General features: G+C 48.0%; 1 protein-coding gene across 1 annotated transcript in view; it reads right to left on the bottom strand.

Annotated features, from left to right (window-relative positions):
* Nucleotides 1–14,395, bottom strand: part of LOC108579197 — a 58,307-nt gene that overhangs the window by 42,524 nt on the left and 1,388 nt on the right. The window contains 1 exon segment of the mRNA XM_017942669.1: nucleotides 14,251–14,395. This exon segment is cut by the window's right edge and continues 26 nt beyond it. Within this exon segment, the coding sequence (XP_017798158.1) occupies nucleotides 14,251–14,395 (145 nt within the window).

The following is a 14,395-nucleotide window of genomic DNA, read 5'->3' as shown; positions in this document are numbered from 1 at the left end:
TGACCGCTGCTACGAATGTAATTTAGACAATGGTGTAGATAAATAAGAGCTGGCAGCCGGTCGATCTTTATCTCTGACGGCAAACGGAAACTCGTCGATCGAAACTGGACACATTGTGTCGCGCGTAAGAGCTCGGTATCGCGGGGACGACGCACAGGTGTCCGACCCGCAATTTATACCGCACAGGCGTGAGAAGATAATTAAGATAATTGAAGCCGAAGGCAGGCGCATTGTTTCGCGAGCCAACTCTCAGCTGTTACACGCACCTATTCTTCCCCCATTCGTGCGTGCTTTATGACGCCGGTAATTGCCGTTTTCTTCCACGACACACGATCAACGCCGTCGCACCACTCTCGACCCCTCTCCTCCAAATGTCACAGGCCTCGGGTTACGTCCAATTACGCACGCGAATCGCACCGTTGCCCCTCCGAATTCTGCTGGCAATTTTTCACGCGACGAAGAAACTTTACGATCCAACGGGTATCAACTCCAGCTGGGAAACTGACGATTCCTCGGGACCGGTCGGCTGTGCCGCGCAAAAGCAAAAGGATCGAGAAAAGGGAGAGAGATAGAGTTCGAATTTCGCCATTTCTTCTTATCGTCTATTTCGAGGCGGTTTAACGCCTGTCTTATAGGAGCCCAGCGGCTACCAGCTCGACTCCCAAAGCAACAGCTCAATGAGTACCGGCCTTAACCCGACGCGACGGACACAGCCTGTCCGTTTTCACCGGTTCGGAAATATCCCGTGACTAATCGCGTGCGCGCGAGCCCGTGACGCAACAAAAGGTGTCTTTAGAATGTAAGTGGACGTGAAAAATTTTCTGCCCGCCCAGAGAAGAGGCCTTTTATCAAGGACTCGCTGCCGCGCGTACCAATGAACACCGTTGCCACGAACTTTCAATGCTTCTGACTACGTGAAAGCAACTTCTACAAAATTGATATGCTTCGGGGGACCGTTGCTCGGCGATGCAGCTCGCATATGCTATGCGCGTCGTCTCCGGTATATAGTATCAAGTATAAAAATCCATCCTTGTTCCGTCTCATCTTTACCCGTTTGAAAAGTAAGGAAAATTCAAGAGAAACACGTTTGAAAAGCTGAGAGAGTAAGAGAACGCGAGCGAAGAATCCTCTTTCACTCGTCGCCAGATCGTCTCTCTCTCTCTCTCTTTCAGCGTGCAAGGGTGCATAGCATAACGAGATGCCTGTATACTTTGGCGCGTTCGTCGCCGAAATAGCCAGCGGTGGCTGAAGATAGACGGTTGTCGCGGTGTCTAGCTGGCAAATGTTAGTAAACCAAGTTGTAGAGTTCTGTGCCACGAGAGAGGGTCGTTGCTCCTCCGAGATGAGTCTCACCCCAATCGGAGGACACCTCTGCTGTTCCGCTATGATAATTGCCGTGCAGGACAGAGAACCATTCTCCCGGTGCAATTACCATTGTTACGTGCGCGATTATTGCACCGTGAAAGCTGGGACCTTTCGACGTGGATGCGTGTCTTCACCTTTGACACTTCGCAGCGTTGGTTCGTTTGTTTGTTTGTACAGTGCGTCTCTTTACGTCACTGGTCGTGCTCGTCGTAACGGATAAAGAAGAAACGGGGAGGGGTGAAAGCTGAAACGACCAGAGAGAGAGAGAGAGAGAGAGAGAGAGGCTGTAGAAAAATGGTCCAGAAATGAAACGAGCGTTGTCACCAGCAAAATTGCGAGAGTCCTCTTTGATTAGGGGGACAAGCTTCGAGACACGGATAAAGTGCTCGGGCACGTAACAGAATGAAGTAATTAAGTTGGCCATTGGTATCCGAATAGAACAGCGACGTAGGCAACGAGCCTGTCAGCTTCTATGGCTTCCACGGCATGCAAATCGAGGCAAAACAACGTGACATAGCAATCACGGCCTGTCGGATGGAATTAGAGAGTCTATCGGGTGAAATTGATGAAATTCTCGGTGTCTGTTTTTGCGCGGACAGCGACGCGTTTCCCTGACGTTTATTCCTCTTGTACACCACCGCGCACAAGTATTCCTCCGTCGGTTTATCTACGATGTTTCCTATTTTTTCGAGAAAAAAGAAAACCACAACTTTCTCGATTTACCTTATTCGACGCTACTTGTCACAAAGATTGATCGTTCCGTTGGAAAAGTTGACACCTGTACGAATAAAAATCGTGGTGTAGAAAGTCGGTTGGACGAAATACTTGCGAACGACGGTGTATCGGTATTTGTGGAAGTGTGTGACGCATCGGAGGCAGGGCAGACGCGTCACTGAAATTCCTCACGCGTTCACCCCGCTTGTGAATCACTCGGGAACGGCGACATCAATGGGGAATCGACGAATTCGCGTCATTAATATTCGCGCGAGCGTAGCGAGGATTCTGGGAAAGGGGCCTGAATGCGTTACGAAACTGTTGCTTCGAGCGAATGCCAACGTCGCTAAAAGACGAATGGCACGGAAGGGAGCGTTATAACGTCTGTGTCTTCCATCGCTCGTTGTTACATTCTCGATAGAATCGTATAGGGAAACATGTGCACGAACAAACAGCTACCACGGTTCAACACGCTTGCGAAATCTTCTTTGTCTCGAAGATCGCTAACGGATGACGAAGATTTGTGATTCAGATCGGCAAGATTAACCCTATCTATCTAGTCTCACTCGGTGATACGAATTTGCTCAACCAGACAAGCATGTCAGATTTAACTTAACAGACAGACGATCACCCGCTACAAATTACCCTCCACATTTGCTACAGTATTACGTAAGGTCTGAATAAATGGTAAAACTAGATCGGTTAAATCGAGGCAAGTTCACACGGGGGAAGAGAAGTATGTAAACGACGGTGTGTATATACCAAAGTGGCAGAATAAAATGTATCAAATCCACTTTGAAGAGGAAGTCAGAGGCGACTCGTAAAGCAGTCAGAACTGAGGCGTGAGAAAATAAACGTTGGGACAAAACGTTGTTACCGGTGCCTCGCGACGCTTTGAGGTCGACGCATAATAATGAGCCACGTTGTCGCTGTTGCCATAATGATTCTCGTGTACGCTTCCACGCTGGCTATAAATTGGACCGTGCCATATCTCGCTTTTCCACCGCGCTACCGTACGCTACTACGCGAAATGTTAGTTGGAACGGCGAGGATTCTATCCGATAGGTCGTTCTTAATAATAGAGCGAAAAGCTTCTTCTCGTTCTTAGAAGCACGTAACGTTATAGCGAGATCGTGAAGGCATTAACCGCGCTAGTGCACGCGTGCGCGATAAACTCGACTTGGATCAGCATCCGCGGATTAAACGTTCGCGCCTGGGATCTGGTGTTAGATGAATCGACGGTAGAGGTGTATTGTTTGAAATTTACCATTTCCTCCGCGTTGGGAAAATAAACGAGATTCCGTTGGAAGGCTAACTCATCATCTCTCTCTCTCTCTCTTCTCGTTCTCGGTCGATTCGCCGAGAATTTCTCAACGCGATTTCGCTCGCGACAGGATCGCGATAGGAAGTTGTCTACTCAAGGATGATTATTAACATAACTGTAAATTCGTCGATGACGTAGCCGCGTTGTGTAATCGTTTCTCAAGTCTGTTTCTCCAGTGTCAAATAGCGTATACACGTTCTTTCGCCTCGTCCTCGACTCCCTTTCCATCTCTTTGTAACGTACAGATCGAAGATGGCTCGCGCAATTAACGCAGACGGCTGCGCGTCGCGTCGAATGGAATGGAGCGAAGGTAGAGACGTCTGGCATTCCTATAATTTAATCGTCCCGCGCCTCGTGCTTTCTCTCGAATTCGATGCTAATTAACTCGTTAATTATCCTCCGTGTACGTACAAATTGACCGGACCGATTCGATCTAGCGATATCCAATCAGGCGCGTGCCTCCCTCTCGGACCAAGTTTCCTTCCACTGGACACAGTCGACTCTTTATACTTGCAAATGCATCGATTTGAACGCGCGCCAATTATCGCGAGGGTTAATATACGCGCGAAAAGTCGCACTGTGATGCTGTTTCGCGAAAAACTGGAGAAAAATTCAAGTTTTCAAGTATGTAGCAGACTGCATTAAGTGGCGCTTGAATTTTGAAATTGTATCGAGTGGTTACTGAGACACAGGCCGCCAAAGTTTGACTTAATTTTCAAACGAAAAATTTCGCCCATCGATCGTTATTAAAAATTGAACGATGGTGCAGACGCTCGTCCACGGTTTCTCTCAACGTCTAATTAGCTGGACCGCCCGTGGATACTTGATAATTCGTAAGAGTAGCAGCTCGGGAGAAAACATTGCGAAGGATAAGAAATTTGACAGTTGGTCCGAAAGATAAGACCGACGAAGAAACGGTAGAATACGAGAAAGAAAGCGTGGCTCGAATTTGGAAGTACGATAAGAGGTGTAATGGCAAAGGCCAGATTGTACCATCCGAATGATTCCACGTGAAATGTCAAAGGTAAAATTCCATCGGCCGAGAGGCCGGTCTAGCCAGGTAACGAACGCAGCGCACGATCGGCTGTATTAATTTTAGCGTGGCTCGCGCATTAACATTCGCGGGGCCCCTCGGTTGCATATTTATGGAGGCTAGCCGTGCGTAGGACGAAACGAGACGTCCGCGACCGATTGTCACATAACGAGTGAATTTAAATCTTCAGCAGCGCGAGGTGTATCGTGTTTCACGCGTTATTCCCTGGTTGCATTTTAATCGACCGCGACGATGCTTTGTTGCACGCGAATCTCTCGTACCTTTCAATTACTCCGCCGTAATTAGCGCGAACCATTGTAACCAAGCGTGGAAGTTTGAAAATTAAAAGCTTCTCCTTTGAAGCTTCTCTGTGCGCCGTCTCTGTCTCGAGTTTCTTCTTGCTGTCGCGACCAAGGTAAAATTAACTCGCAAAACGACACGTTGATTTATGAACCGAAGTTGGGAACGTTTACGATCCTCTTAGCGAGGGAATGCGAACGGCTGTATTCTTCAAGTAGGCGAATAACCGCGGCTGTCACAGATTCGACCGATGATCGAGGAGAAGAAAAAAAGCACCGAGAACGCGATCAGCGTTGATTAACGCGACGGTTTTGCAACGTACTTAATAGATAGTCCTGTCACCGAGGATCTCCCCCCGTTCGGGACGACCTCAGTCGTACGCGCCGCCACGCGAGAAGTCGATCTTTTCTTGCGAAACTGTTTTATTACTATTACACTTGCTCTCCGCCAGGCGTTGAAATCCTCGAGTTTTCTCGGGATCGACACCGACGTTTAACGTCGCGTCACGGTAGGTGTATGGTTAATTAGAAACCTCGGTTATCAATCGTGCATTTAAATAAGCCGTTCCATTGTACGAAGAGAACGAGATACACGATAACTTGTCGCGTTCGGAGCCTGGCGCCTGTCTCTCGAATGTAAATCATCGTTCGGTGTTGTTAATTATTTACAAGTACAACTGGTATCGGCGACTTTTAACTGTAATCGATATTATCGGCTAAGAAAAACCCGGAAATTAGCTGTCCGACGATAATAAACGGGGAACGAGTTAATAACAACGTTAAGACAATCCGCGACAAATGGAGTGTCGTGTGTAGCGGTGGGAAAGAGAAAAAGAATCGCCTCTACGATGTTTCATTAATCGAACGATCGTTATCTCGAGTGATCGAGTGGCTCTAATAGACGAGCGGAGAAAAATTTGAATAATCGCCTGTTGACACAAGAGTCCTCTCGAAATAATCGTAACGCGGTTAGCGCCGCTGGATAAAATCGCGCGGCGAGTCATGAATCGAGAGTCGTTGCATAAATATAGGCGGCTCGTACGGACGCAACGACGAGTATCGTAAAGTAGCGTGAAGGTAGAGGTATACGATGAGCAAACAGACGCCCCGGAACATCTATGTAAACACTCGGGGCCACCGGGTAAAAGAACCACGTGTTTTCTGGAAGTCGATGCTGCTGTTGCTCGCGCACACACTCGTCCTCCGCTGGAACGTTCACCGTTGAAAACGCTTTATGCTCTTGGCACGAGCTAACATTGCACCGTGTCTAACGTTGCGTCATCAATTGCACCACGATGGCACGCGCGGTGATTGCCCAAATAACCCGTTCGACTTGGTACTTTGAACCGAGCGGCTCTCGCAGCGAGGTAGAGATTTCAGCCTTGAAACGAAGGGAAAGTCGTTCTTTTTCCTCGGACGTCGTCCCTTCTAAACTGGAGCAACTTCGGGAAGGGTTAATAACGAGTCCGTATGTACATTCATAGACGTAAGCGGAAAAGTTTCATGGAAATGGACGCGTGCACCGAGGTGCGATATATCTTATTATGAAAATTATTATGCCGGTAGAGGTGCAATTACACGTGTATCGGTTAACATCGTTTGCATAAGCCTTCGCGATTGATAATTTGAATATGTCCTTTTTCGCTACTTTTTCTTATGCCCCGATCGATCACCGCCTTGCATTTTCGTGTTGCACTTCCTCCTACCGGTGGCTCGGTTTATGCTAATTCCGCGCGGTAACGTTCAATTATTACGCTGAAAGGTGTCAGATTGTTGTTCACCGCGAATAATTGGGGACTCGAAGGTGCTAATTCGCGATTCAAGTGTACCACGTATTAAAAGTGCGCCTGTATTTTTTCTCTCCATTTTTACGAGGTTTATCGCTTTACGACACCCTGGGTTCTCCATAAGGTCGACGCTATATTACACTCTCGGTTGCAATATTGTGCCTTTAACAACGTCCGTGGCCATAAACGACGGTATATTGCGGAAACACCGGTTCAGCCGTTGATGTCCGATAGTCCCGCAGGTTCTCTCTCCACTTTTCCACGATATCTCGTCGTCGCCCACCGATTCGCTTCGAGCAACATTCACCTGTTCGATAGGCAGGCCGTCGTTCGATATTATAATTATCGCGTGCACGCATTAACGACAGGCGCGGCTAATCAGGCCGCGCAAATTGCGCGAATTACATCGAGTCGCGGCCACTTTACGAGTCGCACCGGATAAATTGGCTTATATATCGCGCTGTACGGGATAATTACGGCCGAGACGTGGGGAGAGTCGAATAAATCACACTTTACGATGCCGGATAGCCGCGATCCCAACTTGTCTCGCTTCTCGCATACCCCAGATTACTCCCTGATATCGTTACTTTCTTCGGAAAGTTGTTCAGCTTCCGTGCACGCAGCTTTTCCGCGTCGTTTTTCCTTCTCGATTGATCAATACCCGCGTAAGATTGCTACCTGTTAGCGTATCGTATGATCGACAACAGAATTCCTGTCGTCAGAAGTCGCGGATCCTGATAACGCCGAAGGAATTATTAGTCCACAGGTTACAAGGGTAAAAGAAAGCAACTGGAACCGAACAGAGTTAACGATCGCAATCTCGAGGCGCTAAATCTGATTGTCGGTTCCCTGAATCGATGGCGACAGTGTGGCGAGTATGGGTCGGTAACGAGGGCCAATGAAAATGGCTCCCCCCGTCGTAAATTCGAGGGGCACGAACGTCGCGTAAATCGGTTCGAATGCTCCGGAGACGGCGGTGGGTCGTCTCTGGGGAACGAAACGTTCATCCTTCGAATCGAAACGAATTCCTCGCCGAATATTGCACGTTGTACCGGCTGCGTAAGAATTTCGTCGACTTACCACTATTCTACGTAACGGCCGTACACGTTGGTCAGAACTTTTTCGAACGAGGCAAAGAAATCTCTGTCGGAGCGTGAATAAATTAGAAATTCGAATCGAAGGATTAATTACACGGTAAGCGCGTGAACGAGCATTTCTCCCGGTTCTGGATCGAGCACAAAGCTTCTTTATGATAAACGAACAGGGAGGGGACACGTTCAACTTTCGTCAGACCACCCAAGAGCACGCGAGATCGTTCGCAACCTACAATCTACCGTGGATCTCGAAAGAAGATTCTAAACGAATCTAGAATACGATGGAAAGCAGCGGATGGATGCCTGCTGTGTGTGTCCCGAGTAAATTTAAATCCACCGAAAGTTTGCCAGAGGTTGTTCGTGGTTTAGCAACCTGGAGGCTCGTTATGCGGCATCAGCGGCCGCTTAGGCCACCGTTTCTACCTTCCTCTTGGGATTTCGTGGTATTGTGATTCCCCGGGTATTTTGTCTCGTAAACAGGCATTTCCACGGTTAATTCGCCGTCCGCCGGTTGGTACCGGTTGCTCACGTGTCCCGTGAATAGGACGTGATCGGCATAGGAATCCGCAAGCGGTAGGGAACATGGTTCGGCGTTCTTTCTCCAAAAGGTTCCTAATTCCAGTGGCTTCGCTTAATCCTCTCGGGAAATGGTACGTCACGTGAAATCGTGCGTGATAATCTCTGCTTCTTAGCCAACGAACAGAGTTGCGTATTTCGATTTTCTTTCTTCTCAACGACGCGCACCTTTTCGGGAGAAAGAAATTTACGCTCCAACGATAAAGAACACAAGTAGCTAAGGAAAGACGATAGCTCGTGCGTGTGATAGAAGAACGTTAATGATCCTGCTGGCGGTGATAACAGCAACCCAGTTAAAGTTCCGCTAAGGTAAACAGGCGTTCGTCCGCCTCTGTAACCACTTTAGATGGCCGATCTACCAAAGGCTCGAGCCTAGGGCTCTTTATAATCACTTCATCCCCCGTGCAGACCTGGTGGAAAAAGTGGTAACGTGTTATTTAACCTTTCCGCCTGCCGAAACCAAATTACTTCCCGCCGTTTTCATTGGAGATTTAATGGAAACCCGGAGACCGCCCCTAGGGTATCGGGAGATCGACAGTGTAAACAGAATTAACGCCTCGATTGGATCCGCTAATTATCGTCGGACGAGTTACGAGACAGGGATCGAAATTGAATTTCGCTCGAACGGAGATTATTATTCGTATGCGTTAATTCGTATCGGGGTGCTAGATTTAGGCCGTAGATGCGATTGGTTTGGCTCGGGAGGACAGCAGGCAAATATTTTTGGATTTTATCGGTACACAAGCGCGAGAATACGCGACGTTGGAGGCGCTCCAAGTGGACACGAGAATGACCCGAATTCGCAAGCGGAGCTCAACAGCTGTGACCCAGTCGAGCTTAATTCCAAATCGATATTATCAGACTAGATGGAAGCAACGACCGATTCATTGCGGAAGACGCTTGTCTACGGGATCTCCGCGGTTAATAATTCGATCGAGAAGAGTGGTTCGACCTGGAACCGTTCCAACTTGTCGACCGTGCCGCTGTGCTTTATAGTGTATCCACAAGTTTGGATATTAGGTACACACGTGTAGGTAGAAGTTGGATAGGAAGCTTTGTTGGGCGTAGAAGAGAATAGGAAAGAATGGAGTGCTTTGTATGTGTATAAATCTAGCTGTGTTTGGCGATACTCTTTAATTTATCATCGAGAGTCAGCAGTCTGGCATAGTTTGCAATATTATTATAGATGCAACAGGTGTGAACTAAATGTTGACCCATGCGAAAAGATACGTATCGTAAGTGTCCATACTGAACCAACATCTAACGACAAACAATAAGAACGGCGATAAGAGCTTTACACTTGTAATATGTACTCTAAGTACGGTGGAACTGGTATTATACATATAGTACAAATAGTCCCGATAGCCTTCAATTTTCTCCTATCTCTACGGTGCGGAGCAAAACAACAGCACCTCCGTCATTTTTCAGACTTTTGCATCGTAAATAATAAACTTCGTGTATAATAATCTTACTTTTTCTAAACTTTATTTTCGTACTTTTTCACGTTACGGGTTAAATCACGATATTCTCACTCTTCACGGACTATTCGCGAGATTTAAGAGTAGCGTCGCTGATTACTCGTGACGAAACTAGCAGCGGCTTAGTCACCAGGCATTGTCGTCACCGATCGCCGGTATTACGGATGGGATGTTAAATAACCGGCGGATTACGTGCATTTGGATGCTTTCCAATCCCACGATGCATACATGTCCAGATCCATCCGCGGAACAATCCTCGTTGCAGACGAGCTTCCAAGAATTAATTAGCCTATGCATGTTTGGGCGCAACCGTCCCGTGGCAAACCGAAAAGGAGCGTGCCGGAGAAATTCGTGATTCATCCGATTAGCGGGCAACCGTAATTTCTTCCAACACGCAACACCCTGATTCCATGTGTAAATATATTTTACGAGACAGCAATACACGGGGGGATCGGTACAATATGAATTCTGACCACGGTCCAGCTTCTAATTCTGCGGACTGACACTAGTGGACACCGTTTGTCGTTTGTCGCTGGCACGGACGAACGACAGGTTTGACTGTACTCCAAAGCGATGACATAAAAGATGCGACGAAATCGGTCAATTTTCGAGCGAACGTGTTTGAATTACGAGCCGGGTGTCGACTAAATAGAAACACGTTTGTTCACAAAGTCTTCGGCAATTTTTCATCCTTCTCCTCGCACAGCCGCTTTATTCTTCTCCAATTACATTTTTACGGCTGTCCGTGTTAACTGCCATTTAAATACCGTTATTACGGTCGCGAGGGATGAGTCAGTGGATGAAACACGCGCAAAGATTAGCCCACAATTCGCCGGAATTCGGCCTATTTTTGTCGATTCGTTAATTGCATGCAAGCGGCTTCTTTCTGCTGTTAGACACCAGGGGCGATGAATCATCCTCCCGACAGATTACTACACAAAATCTTCCTCTCCATAATCGACGCCCGTTACACTTTTTGATGCCTGCCCTCGGTTATCTGGCCTGCCGTGGATGTCTTCATTACCGTTTAAAACTGCTCGGAAGAGAGAAAGAAGTCGAGCCGAGAATTCGGTGGTATTTTTGCCACAGTTTATCCAGGGGTCGTCCCTCTTCGTATTCGCGGTTCGTTGGTAAAGAACCACGACTCGTCTCTTCTCCAGTTTCTCACGCAAAATCCACGAATTTTATTGCGCGGTCGCCATCAGCTTCCTTCGTGATATTTTACGACTGATTTACGAGCGTTCACCGCGTGGACAGGTGAAACTCGTTCGTGGCACACCACGAGACTTTTTGGCTCGCAAGATCGGACGAAGATGAACGAGGAGAGAAAAGAATCAAGTTCATCGAGAGTTCAATCTGTAGTTTACGTAAACGATCGTTTCTACCAATACTCTTCCACCTGGCTCTTCTGGATTTAGAAACGAATCGTCTTTCGTACAACAGATTCCATGCTCGGCCACTTGAAATCGTTTCATCCGATATGAATACCTCCGTTCATGCGGACAGCTACCATTTTTAGCTCGCACCAGCAATATCGCGCGCGGGTGCTCGACTGCATTTCTTCTAACCAGTTGCCAGCTGCGATCGATTACCATAAAATTTTATCGCGGAGGTGTACGACAGGAAAACAGCGCGGTGTGTTGCGCGAACGATTGTTGTCTGGCGAGACCAGGCGGGAACTACCGTTATCCGTTCGAGAAGGAAAAAAGAAACCTGCTTAATCGCGTAGCAATGATCTCGTTAGTACGAGAAGATGTTTTCCCATTTGGAAGGTAGGTCGTGTGTTAGATGAATTGCTAATGTAAGTACATTAAGCGTGCTGTCAACGGAAAATGTATACATCGAGAGCGATGATTAATAGCTAGATTCGACATGTTTGTAATTCTTCTTTCCGCGCCAAGCTGATATTAACCGTAGTAACCGAATGAGAATTGCACGCTTCTTGATTTTATACAACGAACAGTTTGTACACGCCCCCGAGGTACGCTTCGAAGCGCGGCTACGCGAAAGAAACATGGGAAAGTTTGGATTTTTCTCACGGGCTAAAGTGTTATTCGAGCGAAAGACGTATTACTTAATCGTTCGATTGATCCCAGTTTACAGCGCGATTTCGAGATGGACGCGAGAGCTCCAACTCCCTTTAATAACGATCGAAGCGGAGAATCGCGGCGGAAACCACGAGGAGGGAACTGCACGTAGAATTGCTCAATTACCCGACGCAGTAATTCCACTCTGTGCCAGGCATGTACTCGTAGAAGTAAATCGCCGATGGAACGTGGCGGGTTTACCTTTGTAAATTGGCAGAAAAAGGCCGAACCGCGATCGCGACGACAGCCACCTCGATTTCTTTCTCCTCCTCCCTCTTCCCTCCCGTTTCTACAGAGGGGGAGAGACCGACTACCGTAGAATTAAGGTGTTCACTCGCGGTGAATCGGTGATGTTGAACTCGAGGCATACTTTCGACCGGAATCGTTTCGATTTTTCTTTTAAACCGACCCTCCTAATTGGAGTTGCTACCAGCAGTCCCTCCCGAATTCTTCCCATCTTTCCTCTCTCTGTGTACCGCTGTCTGCTGCCTCCGATTCACTTTCCTCTTCTCTTTTCATTATCGTGTCACTCGTTATTCCTCGATAGACGACAGTTTTATCTTTCGCACAAGATGGTGAAATTAGGTGCAATTTTTCATTCTCAAGGGAATGACTTATTCGTTGGCGCAACTTCCTATTATCAATCACCGGTGTGAAACGAACAATGAAGAAAAGAAGTTTTACGATTTGTAGTAACACGTGGCCATCACTTAGAATCACAGCCACAGTGTTATTTCACATCGCGCGACAGCTGTGCCGCTCCGATTAATGCATCTGGCGATCCCCGAGGAGATTCCACCATCTAGATCCTCGACTTTTTGCTCGATATACTGGTGGCCAGTTGTCTTTCGGACCGGTCGCATGCTCCTCTTGGCTTCGCTCATCTCCGAAATTCGCGCTCGTTAATCAACGCCCCTTTCAGCCCGTTCGAAAAGGAATTTCTATTTTTCCCGCTCCCCTTCTGTTTGTTTCGCGGAACCAAGTTCAATCTATTTTCTCCTCGAACCCACGCCGCTACTCTCGGACAACACGAATTTCCATAGTTAGCGCGAACTCGATTCATTTCGTAAGACGTTCTTTTTTTTCCCCTTTCTTATCGCGTGACGATTGCTTGCGAAGGATGTCGAGGGAAAAAAGTTGGGTTCGTAGACGGATGACCCAGTTCGCGACGACTAGCGCGCGAAACTATCGCTCTCGTCGAGATAAGCGTTCCCAAGGATCGCAGGTTCAAGCGGAATTGATTATCATATACAATGTGTATTCTTATCGGAGTTACGCTATTTGTTTGAAGAAAGCGCGAAACCAACGCGGATGGAAACACGCGTTTATCCTCGTTCTGTGTGGGTTGGTGAATTGTATCGTAGCCGATATTCTCGCCGACGTATCTAAACGGTCCTGCAATGGAACGCTGTTAAAGGGTTAACATCCTGAACGGTCGGAGCGGAGTGTGACTCAGGTTGGACAAAGGGCGAGCCGCGGCGGTATCGTGGACCGGACTCCCGCGGTATCGATTTCGCGCGAGGTAGTAATAAAGAGCGGCGGCGCCCGGCAGCCGCGGTATTCCCGAGGTCGTATCTGCAGAACACCGACAGCTCGAGAATTTTGACGCGGATAAAAGTGGTCTGCGCGACCGGTCGACGCGTGTCTGCATTGCCAAGGTCGATCTAATCTTGGACCCACCATAGGTGAGCAGAACCACTCTACGCGTCGCGCTGATACTCCCGACGCTAATAACCACCGGCGAAAGTGCAACGAATTCAAAATAGTTCTCGGAAGAGTGACTACGCCCTTCCGAACGAGTGCTCTCGAGTTTAGAGTGGCAAGGGTCGAGAAACGTCATCGAGCAGATAGGTCGAACCCGAAATAGTCGTCTGGCACTCTATTCGCGAGGCTCTATTGCCAAGGACGAGCCAGGAAAGGATCCTTCAAGGCGAATCTCTTCTTCTTCGCCGTGAATTTTTAAGAGGATCGAGAAAGATGCGAGGAGAGGCTACGATGCATCGATAAGGATTCTCTCGCGTGTAGCATGGTGCGAGCGGTCGCGAGCGTGCTCCGTGAAATCGAGCCACGACGATCTTAATCATGGTCGACAAGATCGATACGGGGGAACCAGCGGAGGCTTTACGATTTCCAGTTCCGTCGATGCCGTCGAACGTTCTCCCTCTCCAGAGGAAATTTCTCCGGAGAGAGGTCGGTCCGCGCGAATTTCCTTCGTACGCGTGGATTTGCGCGAACGTTATCAAGGTCGAACACCGGAGAGATATCTAATCCTGCATAATCAATCGGACGGTACAACGATCGTAAATCTCTCGCAGCATTCGCGAGGAACAACACTTGTTTGGCTGACCGTCGTTTATCATCGAGCTTAAACTGCCCAGCTAACGCGTTGACGTGGCTCGCCTATGAATCTGATTTTATCTACGATTATATTCACGGTAGAAACGGTATCACCGATAGAGAACGCGGAGGGGTAAGAAAGAATCGTCCACTAACCGTATTGGTGACGTCCGCCTGCATGCCATCCTCCTCGACTCCAGCCTTGATGAGATCCTCCTCCTTCTCGTTGTCCGGCGTATTCAGGTACTCGTCGTAATCCTGCTCGAGACTCTTAGTCTTGGGCTGTGTATCGTTGATCTTC

Source organism: Habropoda laboriosa, unplaced genomic scaffold, assembly GCF_001263275.1.
Source record: "Habropoda laboriosa isolate 0110345459 unplaced genomic scaffold, ASM126327v1 scaffold64, whole genome shotgun sequence".
NCBI classification, from domain to species: domain Eukaryota; kingdom Metazoa; phylum Arthropoda; class Insecta; order Hymenoptera; family Apidae; genus Habropoda; species Habropoda laboriosa.
This window is presented reverse-complemented; position numbering and strand designations above follow the sequence as displayed.